The sequence below is a fragment of the Amaranthus tricolor genome, chromosome 3 (genome assembly GCF_026212465.1).
Source record: "Amaranthus tricolor cultivar Red isolate AtriRed21 chromosome 3, ASM2621246v1, whole genome shotgun sequence".
In the NCBI taxonomy this organism is placed as follows: domain Eukaryota; kingdom Viridiplantae; phylum Streptophyta; class Magnoliopsida; order Caryophyllales; family Amaranthaceae; genus Amaranthus; species Amaranthus tricolor.
The window spans coordinates 528,175-543,641 of NC_080049.1; the positions used below are offsets into that span (position 1 = coordinate 528,175).

A 15,467-nucleotide genomic window follows, 5' to 3' on the forward strand; every position below is an offset into this window, starting at 1 on the left:
TCTGTTAAATTTCCCATTTTATCGAGAATTGCAAAGGATGTCCTTGCAATTCCCGCGTCAACTATTGCGTCGGAGTCTGCTTTTAGTGCAGGTAGAAGAGTTTTGGATGAAAAGCGATCTCGTCTTGCTCCACATAGTATTCAAATATGTGTTTGCAAGAAAGATTGGGATCAAGCTGAGATTCGAACACAAGGACTAAGGAACGATGATGATCAAGACGACGATGATGATCCATGGATGATGATGGATACAACTTCATCATCGTCAGGAGGAGAGTCAGCGGAAGCATCTAATCAATATCAACCACATGATGATGACGAAGACGAATAGGATCAATCCGACAAGCGACAACGATGAATCAACACTCAACAACTATAAATAAAAGGTATGACAAAGAACTACGTGGGCTTTGATTCCTTCGGGATACGTAGGCAGCTTAGTATTCATTTGGGTACTAGGTTCAAGTCCATTTTCTCCCTCTTTTTTTATTAATCATCTTTATCGACATTATCATTGATTCGTTTCTTATTAATTAATTTTTTTCCATTCATTTTAGTAAATATCTCAATAACGATGACAACTTGACATGCAATGAATTTCGCTAATAATCAAGTAATCATCAAAGGTACGTCCGCGATATTATAGTATTTTTTTATTATACAAAAATTTAAAGAAAAAATTAAAATGGAACCGATGGTCCGACCCGCCCGTCCCGTGAGTTGGAACCGTCGGAACCGCCTCATGAACCGCTAAGGAACCGTTTGGAACCGCCCGGAACCGGAACCGTTCGCGACAGGTTCCAAATGGAACCGGAACCGGGTGGAACCGGAACCGGATGGAACCGGAACGGAACCGGACCAACCCGGACCGTGGCCATGCCTAGAGTAGCCCATCAACAGAAATCCTTCAATTTCAAAATCACCCAAAAGAAAGCAACTTTGTTTTAGGGAGAACGAGTAACCCAAACCTCAATCATCAAATATGAACACAGACATTACAGCATCAGCAAAGCCAGAATACCCAGTAATAGATCGCAATCCACCTTTCACCAAAGTCGTGGGAAACTTCAGTTCTCTTGATTACTTTCGTTTTGTCACAATTACTGGTGTTTCTGTTACCGTTGGCTATTTATCAGGTTACCCATTTTAATTTCTCATTTTTAATCAAAACCCATATCTCACATTTGTCTAATTTAATCTAATTTTATGGGTTTTTTTTTTTTTTTTTTGGTGATTTAGGTGTTAAGCCTGGGATCAAAGGTCCGTCAATGGTGACTGGTGGATTAATTGGATTAATGGGTGGGTTTATGTACGCTTACCAGAACTCTGCTGGAAGATTAATGGGGTTTTTCCCTAATGAACAAGAAGCAGCTAAGTACAAGAAACAACTTAATCATTAATAATCAGAAACTTTTTTGAATTATTGGAATATATTGGTCATTGTTAAGGGGGTTGTTTGTTTTAATATTGGAATGAAATCAATCAATCTATATTAAGAGTTGTTTTCAGTGTTTTGTTGTTTGTATCATGCTGTAGTTTGATTGGATAATGGTATACTCTAAACCCTAGTTCTGTTAGAATTTTTGATCAATTGGGATTGTTTACTGATAATGATGAGAAAAATTGTTTGTTTTTTTATTATTAATTTTTTTTATGTTTACCAATTCTTGTTTGATGTATTTATATAGATTAAGGTTATGGCATTGTTATTAGTATTGTTGTTGCCTTCATTTGGGTTCGAAGGAAGTACAAGTATGGATTGTTCATCACCTTCACCCACCCAGACCTTGTTTTATAGCGGGATATTGGGTGAATGATGATATGTTTTGATTTATATTGGAATTAAGACCTCCATTGTTGTTGTGAAAGTGATGAAGTTTGTCAATTTTAGTTGTTGTCTTATGTAAGACATGGGGGAATGTGTGTGTGAATTAACTCATTTCGTTGAGTGGCACTATGAAGTCGGTAGTAGATTGCCAAAAATAGTGAAGTAGGTTGAGGGGAGACTATAAGCTTCAGTTGGAGAATTCGACCTTCATGATTTGGGATTTAGGTTTTGTTTGAAAAACCTACAACCTTTATTAGGTTAGCTAGCTGCTTTTTGATATAAGTTGATTGTTTGCAATACTCAATAGAAAGGATACTTATCTTTCTATGGAGTATTCATTTAGATGAGCACTTTGGCCTTTGAACATAATTGTTAGTACAGCATTGCCTTTCGGCCCGAAAGATTCACAACTCTATGGCTCTGTTGACATGTTGATTTCCTTACTTGTTAGCTTCTTTTATATTCATCCCTTATACAATAAAATAATATATCCATTGTCTAAATGATTCAACGTTTTAAATTCTCATGAACATTGCTTGTAAGAACACCAAATAGGAACGGAGAGAGTATCTCGTAGGATAACCCTTGGGCTAATCCATTGATTTTTCCCTTTTATCATGTTCTTAGTTCTTGCCTTCTATCTTGTGGTAATTAAAAGTCGGCATATAATTATCATTTTATTCAGTTCCATTTTTGGTGTACAATGGGAGATGAATCTAGCATGTGTTGTGCCTAATGTATTATAGCTGATGCAGCTGAATGGAAAGGTTTTTTGCAATAGTTCGTAAGCAAATCTTATTGGAGTATCTTCTCCTTACTACATGTTGTCCATCTTTACCTTTGCCTGCATAGGTGGGGTTTAGATATAACATGTTTAGCTATTCTTGTGAGAGACGACCTCAAAATAAGAGGTTCATATGCTATAACTTTCTATTATTAGGCTATTTTTAACCCAAGGATGAGGCACGTCTCCCGGTGAGATTGTCTTCTACAAGAATTTGTGTAACGTGTTAGTTCTTTTCAAGTGAGTTGATGTATAAGGCTAGTTACTCCATGTGTCCTTATTAACTAGCAACACTTTCTACTTCCATCGGTCCTTTTAACTTTACAACATTTTCTTTTATGTAATTGTATACTTCTCTTTTTTTAATTCTGATTCACACATTGTCTCTCCCTTTTAATGTCCACAACATTTCACTACTTCCACCACTTTTCTACTATTCATGCCATTTGAAGGTGTTACAATTTCATGGGACTGTAGAGATCTCATATGCCAGGTGATATTCAAGTTTAGGGGTTCTCTTCAATCGCGATCTCTTTGTGATGAGGATATTAATCTGTCTTTGTTCCCTCTCTCCCCAAACCTTGCTTCTAAATGGGAATCATTAGGACGATGATGATGACAATTTTATGGGACTAAGGGAGTAGTATTCGAAAATGTTACCAATTCCTATGACATGGCTTATAAGCATGATTAGAGTTCTTCCAATCTTTAACAAATATGCACCAGACTTGAAAACATATCATGATATCTTTGAATGTTACACACTTACACTGGACAAGCCTTGTGCTTGGTGAAGCAAATTTTCTGCGAATGCTCTTCTTTTGGATATGAATTTGAATAAGGTTTTACATTTGCTAGTCTTGGCAGCACAATGGGAGTACGATGCGATATCGAGTGGGCCAAACACTATCTTTGTGAGATCGTCTTTATGTCCTGCTAAACACTATCTTTGTGAGATCGTCTTTATGTCCTGCTCTGAATCTTACACTTTGTCTTCTCTCATTATCACCCCTTTATGACTATATTCTCACCTTGTGTTCTGCTTGTAGTCTGCATTTTTCATGTTTTATCTTGTGCGTTGTTTTTCTACATAGCTGGGCTATAGAGGAGGGCTGCAGCATATATTCTAGAACTACTCTTGTGAGAGCTGGTCTCTCGGTGAGATGATTTCAAATAAGGAGTCTATATTCTTATAATATGTATGAGATGGGCTATGTTTTTCGATGAGACCGTCTCATAGAACAATGTGTGTATATTCTATGTAGCTAAATAGTGAGGAATTTGCATGGAGGAGGGAATTGATTATTCTGGAGCCTTACACATGTCTGAAACCAACTATTTTCCGTATCTCTTCACATTGCAACGAAGATTGTAAAAAGCTAACTCAACTGAAAATAGTCAATTATCAACTTACATCTGACCTAATATATAATGATTCCTGCAAGACTCGAGTAGATATACACTTGTGACTCGAAACATATCCGACTACTTTGAATTTGAATTTAACATGTAACCGATTTGAGAATGACCTTAAACTGAGATCAAATTTGAAAATATGGATAATTAAACTCCGCCTACACCAAACTTGTGATTGTCTGATTGAGCCAAACTAACATTTTTATGGGTATGTAATGTAACCCATAAGTACTGACTATGCTAATATTCAATCAGACTCGACTGAACCATACCCAATTCAATATTGATTTGGTGTACACACATTTTTAAAATCAAATCTTTGAGTTGCTCAATACAATAAAACCATAAATGTGATAAAGTGATATTTAAATATGTGTTACTCTAAATTTGACGAAATTTGTTGTTTTTCTTTTTAGTCTGACCCATTAAATGTCGTTTATTTTTTATTTTTGATTATGATTCACACTCTTTTAATTATTATTCACATATTTAACTTATTTTTTCATTTCATTCACATTCCACCCATTTCTTTTATCTCGTAAAACACAATTTTATCATTTTTAAAATTTTCCCTCTGATTACCATTAGGGAGAGATTGATGAGACTGAAGGAGTATTTTTTTTTGCTTTCTTCATATTTTAACCCAATTTTCTAAAGTCGCCACCCTTTTGATTATGATGCCACTTTTTTTAATGAAACTACAAAATTGTCTTTGAATCTATTTTCAATTATAAAATCAAAAATTAACATTATTAAACTAAAATTATTGAATAGGAATTAAATTAAAATAAAACTTAATTATAAAAAAAAAAGTTAAAAATTCTAAATTAAAATAAAAATTAATTAAAAGTAGGATCCAGTCGTACATTTTGTGCTTAAATTTGATACATATTCACTCTATTAACCATAACTTTTGATAAGAAAATTACATTAATACAATGTTTGCGTCACTAGAAACTAGACTTTAAGAACTTTTCAATGATATTGTAGGAAAACAAAAGGTGGAATAAAAATAAGATATTATTATTTTAGAATATTATGTTTTTAGGAAGTTAAGATCTTTTTTAATATTTAGCATATTAAGGTTAATTTGTTTTATATTATTTAGGTTTAGGTTAATATTTTATTTCCTTATTTTTAGTCCTAATCTCGTGTATAAATAGAGGTGTTCCTCTCATTGATAAATCAATACAAATCAAGTATTTAAAACCCAAATCAGTCTTATTTTTGCATTACGATTTTCTACAGATATATTATATGCGAGATAGAAATGATGAACGAATAAAGTTTGCTTGTGCTGAAATTTGATACATGTTTACTCTTTTGGCCATGACTTTTGATAGGAAAATCTTATTAATGTAAGGTTTGCGACATTAGAAACTAGACTTCAAAAGCTTTCCAACTATATATAATATGCCCAATTCCAAAAATCGAGCGAAAAATGATGATTGTTTAAAGTTTGCACTAATTTTATATACAATCAGTCTCACAAAACGCGAGACTAGACTGTGGTAGACTAGGTTGCACTAAAACGGACACTGACACGGACACGGACACGACACGGGTACGGGAAAACGCCAACTTAAAAATGGCGGACACGGGGACACGAAAATGGTAATATAATAAATATATCAAATTAAAGATAATTTTACAATCTTTCATTTGATATATGTAAATAAACACTTTAAAAACATAAAACTCACATAAAATGCAAATAAGTACCAAATAAACAACATGAGTATTTAAAAATAGTCGTACAAACCAAATAAAAAAAAATAAAAATAAATAGGTAAATTTAAGATTTAAAAATCAAGATTAACATATAACACATTAACAATTTAACATTAACAAATAACAATTAACAAATATTCAAAGAGGATATACAAAAAAATCACGAACAACATTTCAATTTTTCAAAATTCAAATTACAAACTTTTCAAGATTAAGAATTTAAGATTAACACTAAGATTAAAGATTAGAACAAGATTAATATTAGGATTTAGGATAAAGAGTGAAAATACCTTAAACAAAATCAAAAAATTTCAATTTTGGTTTTAATTTTTTTATTTTTATTTTTTTTTTTAAAAAAACTTGTCCTTGACTGTTTGCGTGTCCCTTGCCGTGTCCTTGTGGTGTCCATGTGTTCGGAAAAATATTAAAATATTGGACACTTCATTTGGCGTGTCGGACACTGATTTTTGCGTGTCTGTCGCGTGTCCGTGTCCGACACGTGTCCAACACAAAACACGCCAATTCAGAAACGTGTCCGTGTATTCCAGTCAACTACTACTCCACATTATTTTTTAAAAAACAATCGATTTCTATTTTTTCACTCTTCCCTTAATACTTGTGTCAACATTATCGGTGAATTCTCCATCATTTTCAAGTCCCAACATTCTTTGCTTTTCTATTCATCTTCCCCCCAAAATTTATTACCATTGAATTTTCTTAATACTATCTTCCAGAATATTTCTTATAATGAAATTCAAATTATACCATTTAGATCACAAGATTACAGATCTCAATCTTATAATTTCTAGATTTCAAATTTTATTCAAACTTAATGGAGTTGGAGAGGGAATTGAAATTTGAGAGGGAGGGAAATAGAATCCAGATTTCCAGTGGACCAGTACAATGCGTGACCTTTGGGCTTTGAGTAAGCGAGGAGTTTATTTCTTTATTTTCAGCTTTTTTAATTTTTTTTTAAATAAGACACGTGTCCCTTGCCGTGTCCACGTGTCCGAAAAAATATTAAAAAATTGGACACTTCATTTGGCGTGTCGGACACGGATTTTCGCGTGTCCGTCGCGCGTCCGTGTCTGACACGTGTCGGACACGCGACACTTCAGTTGCCAGCCGTGTCCGTGTTTCGCAGGTGGTAGACTTGCGTAAAACACGAGACTTGATCGCGGTAGAGTTGCGTAAAAAAAGCGACTTAACCACGGTTCAGTCGCACGTTTTATGCTACTATACTGCAATTCGATTGTGTGTTTTACACAACTCTACTACGATCCAATCGCATGGTTCCGACTCTACAATATTTGAACATTATCATTTATATATAAACTAATATAAACTTAGTTTTCAATAAACAGACTCTAAACAAATACACCAGATACACTAGATAGCTTACCAATTTTACAATAAAATGATAAAAAAAAAAATGTCGTAATAGTGGATCATAACAACTTAATTTAAAATAAAATAATCCTCTAGCCGTATTTTGGAAGCCAAATTTTTGTTCAGCACTGATTGGCCGTTTTTATAAGAGACGACTCTTGAGGCCCAGACCCAAGAATAAAAAAAATCAAAAAACTATTGAACCTATTGAACTATGTGTTATAAACTATTGAAGTTGGTATTATAACCTATTAAAATTGGTATTTGGAGTTGGTGTTATAACCAATTAAAGTTGGTATTATAACCATTTTGGAGATACCAACTTTAATAGGTTATAATACCAACTCTAATAGGTTATAATACCAACTTCGATAAGTTATAACACCAACTTCAAATAGGATTACACGACACGTGTTTTTCTGGTAGTTATTTTTCTTATTAATAATGGGCCAGCCCATTTGAGTAAGAATTGGTGAAATTTTTTTTTTATCTAATGAGTAATTAGTAACCAATAATGTACAAAACGGACCCACTCTCTTCTCTTATTTATTAGTAAAACAATTATAAAATTCACAAGATTAACCACCCACATAATTAAAAATAACCTCATTAAATAATTAAATTAATTAATATAATTTGCAATGATACTTCATAAGATAATCCTCAATTAGTCTTGTGGACCAAGTAATTTGCTCTTTAAATATGGCTTATAATTGAAGTAGCTAATAAAGAATTAATGATTAGTTAATAAAATAACATTGCTATCTTAATTAATTAATGGTCATCCTTAATTAGATGGAGCCTGAAATAGGCTGTTATAGAGTAATAGAAGTAAAATGTTACTCAACGTACCTCGATCTTACTGTCAACATCCAAATAAATATTTTTTAATGTTATAAATCTAAATAATTATGTCTTGTATATCTTGTCATCTTGTTCCATGTTTCAAGTTAAGACATATCCTATAAACTATTAGTGTAGCTGGACATAAAAAATTATATTTTATAGTCTAAGGTGTTTTAGAACACAAAAACTTAAAAAATTGAATTTAATGAAGGAGATAGTAGGTTGTCGCGAGTCGTAACGGTCCAGGGTCACGAAATGCGACATGATTCTTTTTGTGACGATTGTTTCGTTGAATCAAAGCTTTGTTTAACGATGCTTTGTTTGATTACGTCAATGGGTGTTTATTCATATTATAACAAATAAATTATCTATTACAATAATAATGTAATAAGATATGTAGGTTGCAAATTATTCTATAATAAATATAGGATTGCATAAAAATTCATAACATAGGCAATTTGTCATATAAAGCCCAAAGTTAAGTAATCTCTTGACTTTCGTTTATGCTTGAACATATAAAGATCTTAAACTATTTATATTGTTTCTGATTTTTGAGCAACTTAGGTGATTCTCAAATCAATCTTCACGGTCTTCACCAATGTGTTATTCCAAAGCGAGAAGTTCATTCGTTGTCATACATAAAACCGTCTACAACATAGTCTTGAAATTAGTAGAATATTATTATGTTAAGGAGGCTTGCCAAACGAGAGCGAAATTAATGGCCAAAGGTGCTAAAGAAAGGTGTTAATTAGGGGTTGAAGGTGTACTATTAAAACAAGACTATTTGTAAGCAATAAGATGATTTTAAGCAATAGAAATCTGAAGGTTCTGGGCCTTTCTTCGCTTGCTTCCACGCAGTGGCGAGGGAAGGGTGTCATCATAGTTAAGTAACATCATTTAAATTCTGTAAAAAGAAATTTATAGAAGTAAGTGTATGGGGTTGAGTTGATTGAGTAGTTATCTTTCAACCATTAGATCTGTGGTTCAAGCTCCAACAACTACAAGTGACATCACTTATTTTTATTTCTAGATCCGCCATTGCTTCCACGTAATTCATTTATGGGTCTCACTTGCACCCAAAGCAACTTTTCTAGGTTCTGGGGCGGTTCCTTGGAACTGTTGGGCCGGGTTCGATTCCGGCGGTTTCACAGTTCCGCGGCTCGGCCTGATTCGAAACTTGTCGCAAACGGTTCCAATTCCGGAACGATTTTCAAGCGGTTCAGATACAATTTGGTTCCGGGTAATCCGTTCCGTGGCCATCACTAATGGTAATATACTAATATGGATATGTTGCACAATACACAGTTGTAGGGTCCACCAAGCTTCCAGAAAAGGGTAAGCAAAAGAGGGTGGTACAACTATGTCTATCAGTCTATATGGCAGCCATGCATGAATGCACAAAATAGCTCCACTATGAATTACTAGTAATCTCCTGTGGTATAAAATCAACACCGTGAGTCAGACATCATTTTGGCATTATATTGTTCTTCTTTCTTTATATTACTTTACTTTTTATTTCTTTTTCCTGTGCAACACTAATTGTGGAGTCACTTCAACCAGGAATAATGAACCAATTAATTACCCTGAAATTATTTCTGATTCGTATTCAATTATAATTGCAATGGTGTGTTCCCTCCCACCTACTGATTTAATTTGTAGTAATGCCTATTTTTATCCGCTTCATTTATTTTATATTATTTTTGTTTTTGATAATGGTATATTATTTTCTTTGAATTTTATCCATATATTTTAACATTTTTTATTTGATTATTCACATTTATTTTCTCTTTTCATTTTATTACCAATATCTACTTTTTTTAAGGAAAAATTGTCATAAATAATTTAATTTATCAACCATTATCTGTAAATAATCCTATCTTTTTTAAGAAAGGAGGGAGTATCATGTAATAATGGAATAATCATTATTTGTCCCTCTAAAATAACAATATTTTATGTGCTTACAGTGACATCCTCACAGGTTAGTAATTTAGACAATATTTCTTATGCAAGGTTTCGTATCATAAAGTTTAAAATTCACACTAAAATTAGAATTTGGTGGAATTCACACCAAAATTCACAATATTTCTTATCCAAGCATCTAATTCACCTTATTGCTAATAACAAGTGTTAAGTTCAACTAATTTTAGTAAACAAACAAAATACTTATCAATATATTATAGAAAGTACGATCTTATCTTAATTTTTTATCGTTCACTAATTCTTTTATAATATAATATATTTTATGACCAACTCTAAAAGTAGTATTAGAAAATAACAGGTTAATTTAAAGTGTATTTTTTCAAATAGACTGAAATTGAACTAAATTGGCCTGAAAGAAAGGTGAAAATTAAGTTAATTCAATATGATTATAAACCAAATTGAAAAGAAATTGAGAAGAATAAACATATTGAAAAGAAATTAGAGGTGCTTAGAACTGACTCGACGATTTGATATTTACTCGAAATTGTAACCGAATTCGATTTTAACCCGAATTTAATATGAATTTGAAAATATATGAAAATCTGTGTAGACATAAATCCAATTTTAATCCGACTTAAAACACGTACTTAAAATATGAAATCTACTTGATGATCCCAATTATTGGTGTAAGATATTTGTTCTAGTCTTCTAGACAAAAAATGAGTTTCAGTTGCACAAGAAGAAGTTAAAGAATCCCAATTCTCCACTTCACATATTCTTTTATGTGAAATCCAAATAATGGAAAGCCTTTACCCTTTTTTCAATTCACTTTCTGCCATCCAAATTGAAAGGATCCAATTCATATAGAGTATTTTCAACAAAGGAATATGCTTTAGACCCCACCAACACAATATGCATATCAAGATCAGGAAATGGTTTAATAAGACATGCTAGGCTAGTGTGCCATAATTTTCATTCAATAACAAAATCCAACCATTCTTTACATTTATGCTAGTTTTAGCTCACTTTTGATCCTATGACCACATCCCATATGTCAGCAAAACCCACCTAAACTTATTACATTTTGATTGAGCAAATAGGCTACTTCTACATACTTCATGTTTTATTAAGTTTGTTATCAATAATACTTTTACTTCCTTTGATTTTTTTATTAGTTGATACAGATAATGATATTTTTCCTCACAAGATGTAAATGAAGTTGATATAATATAATCTGGAATTATAAATATTAACTTAAATTTTTTAGTAAGACAATGTAAATGAAGGTGATATAAAGTCTTAACTTCAAATCTCATCCATAATCCATTTCATCTGAAATATATAATATCATATATGAAAAAGACATGGCTAAAAAGATTCAACACCATAAACACTTTTGATATTCCTCACATACTTGCTCTATTGTGAATTTGTTGCAATAATTTGAATGTTCAAAGTTACAAATATAGATATGTAGCAAAATATTAAATGACAAGAGAGTACAAAAGAATATTAGATGATTTTGCAAATCTTCAAAGTAGGATTAATTAACATGTTGATACAAATTGAGAAAATGAACAAAACAAATGCATTAAAGATGTATAGAAAAACAAAGATGCATTAAGACTGTCCATAAATCTAATGCTATTAGTAGCCAATATGTAGCTCATCTAAACAAAATTTGAAGGGTCGAATATATATAACCTAACCTATGATAATATATATATATATATATATATATATATATATATATATATTGATTTAAAGGGTTAAATATACACAATCATAATCACTAGTAAATATGTTATTTTCGATGGAACATCGGTGGCAAACATCAATCGCAAAACGACTGAAAACCCAAATTTTGAATAGCATACCAAACAACATTAGCATACTTGGAGTAATACATTAATTAACTATAATCTTATTACCACAAGCAGAACAAAAGGAACTAGAAATAGCATATACAAATATCAGCTTCTCTAATCTCCTCAGCCTATATTCTAATCGGGTTCTTGTTATTGATGATGATAATCATCCAATATGTTCATTCAAAACCCCCTTTTACATTTCCCATTACACATAAACAAACATACAAACATACCCAATCAAATTTCCCTAAATTACATAATCAGACCATTCAGTAATATGAGAAGTATGATCCATAGTAAAACTAGGTATCTTATCAAGTCTAATTGGGTTTTGTTTACCTCCAATAAGTCTAGCAGGATTCCCAACAGCAGTAGTTCTTGGTGGAACTTCTTTCAAAACAACTGAACCAGCACCAATTTTTGCACCATCCCCAATTTTAACATTCCCTAATACACAAGTTCCTGCACCAATTAACACCCCATCCCCTATTTTTGGGTGCCTATCCCCACAAGTTTTACCAGTCCCACCCAATGTTACATTATGCAAAATTGAAACATTATTCCCAATTACAGCAGTTTCACCAATCACAACACCTGTAGCATGATCAAACAATATCCCTCTTCCAATCTTTGCTCCTGGATGAATATCAACACAAAAAACCTCAGAAACCCTATTTTGTATCAATAAAGCTAGAATCTTTCTTCCTTGTGACCATAATTTATGGGCAATTCTATGAGATTGACATGCTAAAAACCCTTTAAAGTTCAAGAAACAATGAACATAACTTATACAAGCAGGGTCTCTTTCTCTAACTGCCCTTAAATCTGCAATAACATCTTTAATGATTTCCTTATTTTCAATAAGAACACCCACAAATATATCAAAAAGGGTATTTGAATTTAAGCTTGAAAAGCTTAATTTAGCTGATAAATGATTAGCCAAAGCAGTTTCCAAACATTTATGAGAAAGAATTGAATTGTAATAGTAAGTACACAATATAGGTTCTTGCTCAACATCATTTTTAGCTTCTTCCACTATTTTTAACCATAAATCATCCTCCTTTTTTGGCTCAACATCTTGGGTAAATTCCTTTGGTTTTTCATGATTTGGGCAAAGGGTAGCACAAGAAACAAGATCAGAAAAAGTGGGTCTACAATAATTTATGTATCTAAAACGATGGTGATCAGATTTAGATGTATCTGAATCACAATTTTTTGTGGGTGTATGAACACAAGTAGCCATTTTTAAGGGATATGAACCAAAGATGGGTACTTTAAGTTTAAGGTAATTGGTATAATTAGAGGAAGTAAATGAGAAAGAAATTTGGGATTCGTAGAAAGAGTCAAGGGTACGTTGAATTGGGTATATTGAGAGTGAAGGTTGGAAATGGTTAGTAAAATTATGGGTATATATAAAGCCAAAAACTTTAGAAGAAATAGAGATTTTATGGGTTAAAGGTAGGGAATCTGAGTAAAGAAGTAAGCTCATGTCACTGATTTGGTCACTAAAACTCAGTATAAATTTTAATTTGAGAGAGGTTTGATTTGGTGGTGAAGGGTGCAATTGCGCAACAGTACATGTGTGCGGCTAAATAAAAGAGTAATTGAGATAGTTATCTGGTCAAAAGGAATCATTGGAATTTGGGATTACTAAAACTTCACTATCAGACAGTCTTACGGTGAAATGACTTCAAAAAAAGAAATTTATAAGCTAAAAGTTTTTGTTATTGGGCTATTTAATCTAAGTATGAGGCATGTCTCAGAGTGAGACCGTCTCATACAAGAATTTGTAAACTTTTTGATCCGTGCATTTATTTTGCATTAATTATCATTTTAGTTTGTTTTACTTATTTTGCATCATTTTAATTTTAGACAATGACTTATCATTTTCTTTAATTAAATTTATACATTTTAATTTTATTTTAATTTCATCTACGTTTCATTTGTTACTCATATTCACTTTTGTCTTAAATAATACTTTATTTTTCTTTGATGCAAAATCAAAGAGATAGAGTGTAGTATTCCTTAGTCGCTCTGTGAAAGGAGAATTGAGTTGAAGAAAGAGGCAAAAAACAAACGGATAATATTGGTAAAGAATAAGAATTAGGGTTTGAGAAGAATAAGAATAAGAATAAGGGTTCAGATTTAATCAATAAGGATTCAACAGCTGAATAAATTCACAAGCTAATGGACTAATATAATAATGAAAACAAAAATCAATTAAAAATAATCTACTCCTAAAATACTCTATCTCCTATATTACAATATATGACGTACTTTTCTACAAATATAAATAACTAATTAAGTTGAAGAGAAAGTATGAATTTTTCAATGCAATTAAAAATAGAAGAGTAACTGCTAAAAAAGAAAACAATTTAAAATCTCTAGGGTAAACTAAATAAAAAGTAGTGATAAGAGAAAAGATCATAACTACGATCTTTTGATAACGATTATTTACAAATTATAATCTATTAAGTTTGTTTTTTCAAATTACAGTCTATTCAGGTATAACGTTTTAAAATTTTTTATCAAATTTAATTGATATTTTTGAATTATTTTTTCTCAGGTGGATAAAAGTAGAAACTTAAGAGTTAGTTGATTAAGATTTCAAGGGCAAGTTCAATGGGTTATTTTTTTCCCTCTTTGATGTTCGGTATTGGTTCGCTAATGCCTTGTCATTGCACATGTCCATACCATCTTAAACAATTATCATTCATATTTTTTCAATATTTGCAACCCGCTTAGATTGAACGTAAATATATTAAGGAGTAAATGATAGTCAAATAGGAAAACAAAGTTAGATAGATTATTAAATGTATTTGATTGTTAGAGAGATGAAAGAATTAGTTGAAAAGTAGTGAAAAATAGATAAATAGCAATTGTTCCTCTCATTTTGGTTAAAAATTTATTCTAGAGAAGGGTGGGAAAATCTTTTTCTCCAAATGATGGAAATAATCCTTCTTTTTTATTCATCTTTTTTAGTTTAGTATCATCTATCTCTTTTGCAATTATTTCATTTACTTCATTTGCATTTCTAATTACCTTTGTTCCATTAAATTGACTTTTTTTACCCCTTAAATGTTTACTTTCAATTCAAGCGAACTCTTAAATTCTTTTCAATTGATTTATAGAAATTAAAATTTTCTAAAATTATTAATCCCATATATTAATGATTCTACTGTTAACATAATTTACAAAGTATTCTACACAATACTTTTTAATTATTGGTTGCCTATGACTTCCTTCTCATGTTTATTATTTTTTAATTAGTAAATGAAAAAATCATTAATAAAATAATTAACTCCTTACTATATATTGATTACCTTTCATATCAGTTAAATTAAAGTCATACTGATTACATCATAATAAGGTTGTCTAATTACAATTTTCAATTCAATGTGACACCTAGGATTTCGTTATTTAATTAAGGGATCGTACAATCTAACAAAAAAAAATGTAAAATTTCATATAGCATCATAATAGTGATTTGCCATATGAAATAATTATTACCAAATTTAATATCATGTTATTCCTTTAATATATGAGTAGTATATCACATTTAACTATGTTCTATTAAATTTTAATAAAATTTTATATTTTTGAATTTAAAAGTTACATAAGATTTCCAAATAAAATTTTTTAGAATATATATTTACTTTTTCATGTTGAAGATTTGTTAATTA

General features: G+C 31.2%; 2 protein-coding genes across 2 annotated transcripts; one reads left to right on the forward strand and one right to left on the reverse strand.

Moving 5' to 3' along the window:
- The first annotated feature begins 876 nt into the window (after nucleotides 1–876).
- Nucleotides 877–4,691, forward strand: LOC130808002 (NADH-ubiquinone oxidoreductase 20.9 kDa subunit-like). Its single transcript, XM_057673436.1, has 2 exons — nucleotides 877–1,135; nucleotides 1,239–4,691. Exons 1-2 carry the CDS (start codon nucleotides 982–984, stop codon nucleotides 1,397–1,399), a joined length of 315 nt encoding a protein of 104 aa, XP_057529419.1. The 5' UTR covers nucleotides 877–981; the 3' UTR covers nucleotides 1,400–4,691.
- Nucleotides 4,692–11,681: 6,990 nt separating this feature from the next.
- On the reverse strand, nucleotides 11,682–13,358 carry LOC130807971 (serine acetyltransferase 1, chloroplastic-like). Its single transcript, XM_057673390.1, has one exon. It carries the CDS (start codon nucleotides 13,271–13,273, stop codon nucleotides 12,032–12,034), a length of 1,242 nt encoding a protein of 413 aa, XP_057529373.1. The 5' UTR covers nucleotides 13,274–13,358; the 3' UTR covers nucleotides 11,682–12,031.
- Between the last annotated feature and the right edge of the window lie 2,109 nt (nucleotides 13,359–15,467).

Bases quoted from the DNA above. Each gene is read 5' to 3' on its own strand.
- LOC130808002 (XM_057673436.1), top strand. From the start codon at position 982: ATGAACACAGACATTACAGCATCAGCAAAGCCAGAATACCCAGTAATA. The intron at 1,136-1,238 runs GTTACCCATTTT...TTGGTGATTTAG, and splicing joins TACCGTTGGCTATTTATCAG to GTGTTAAGCCTGGGATCAAA.
- LOC130807971 (XM_057673390.1), bottom strand. From the start codon at position 13,273: ATGAGCTTACTTCTTTACTCAGATTCCCTACCTTTAACCCATAAAATC.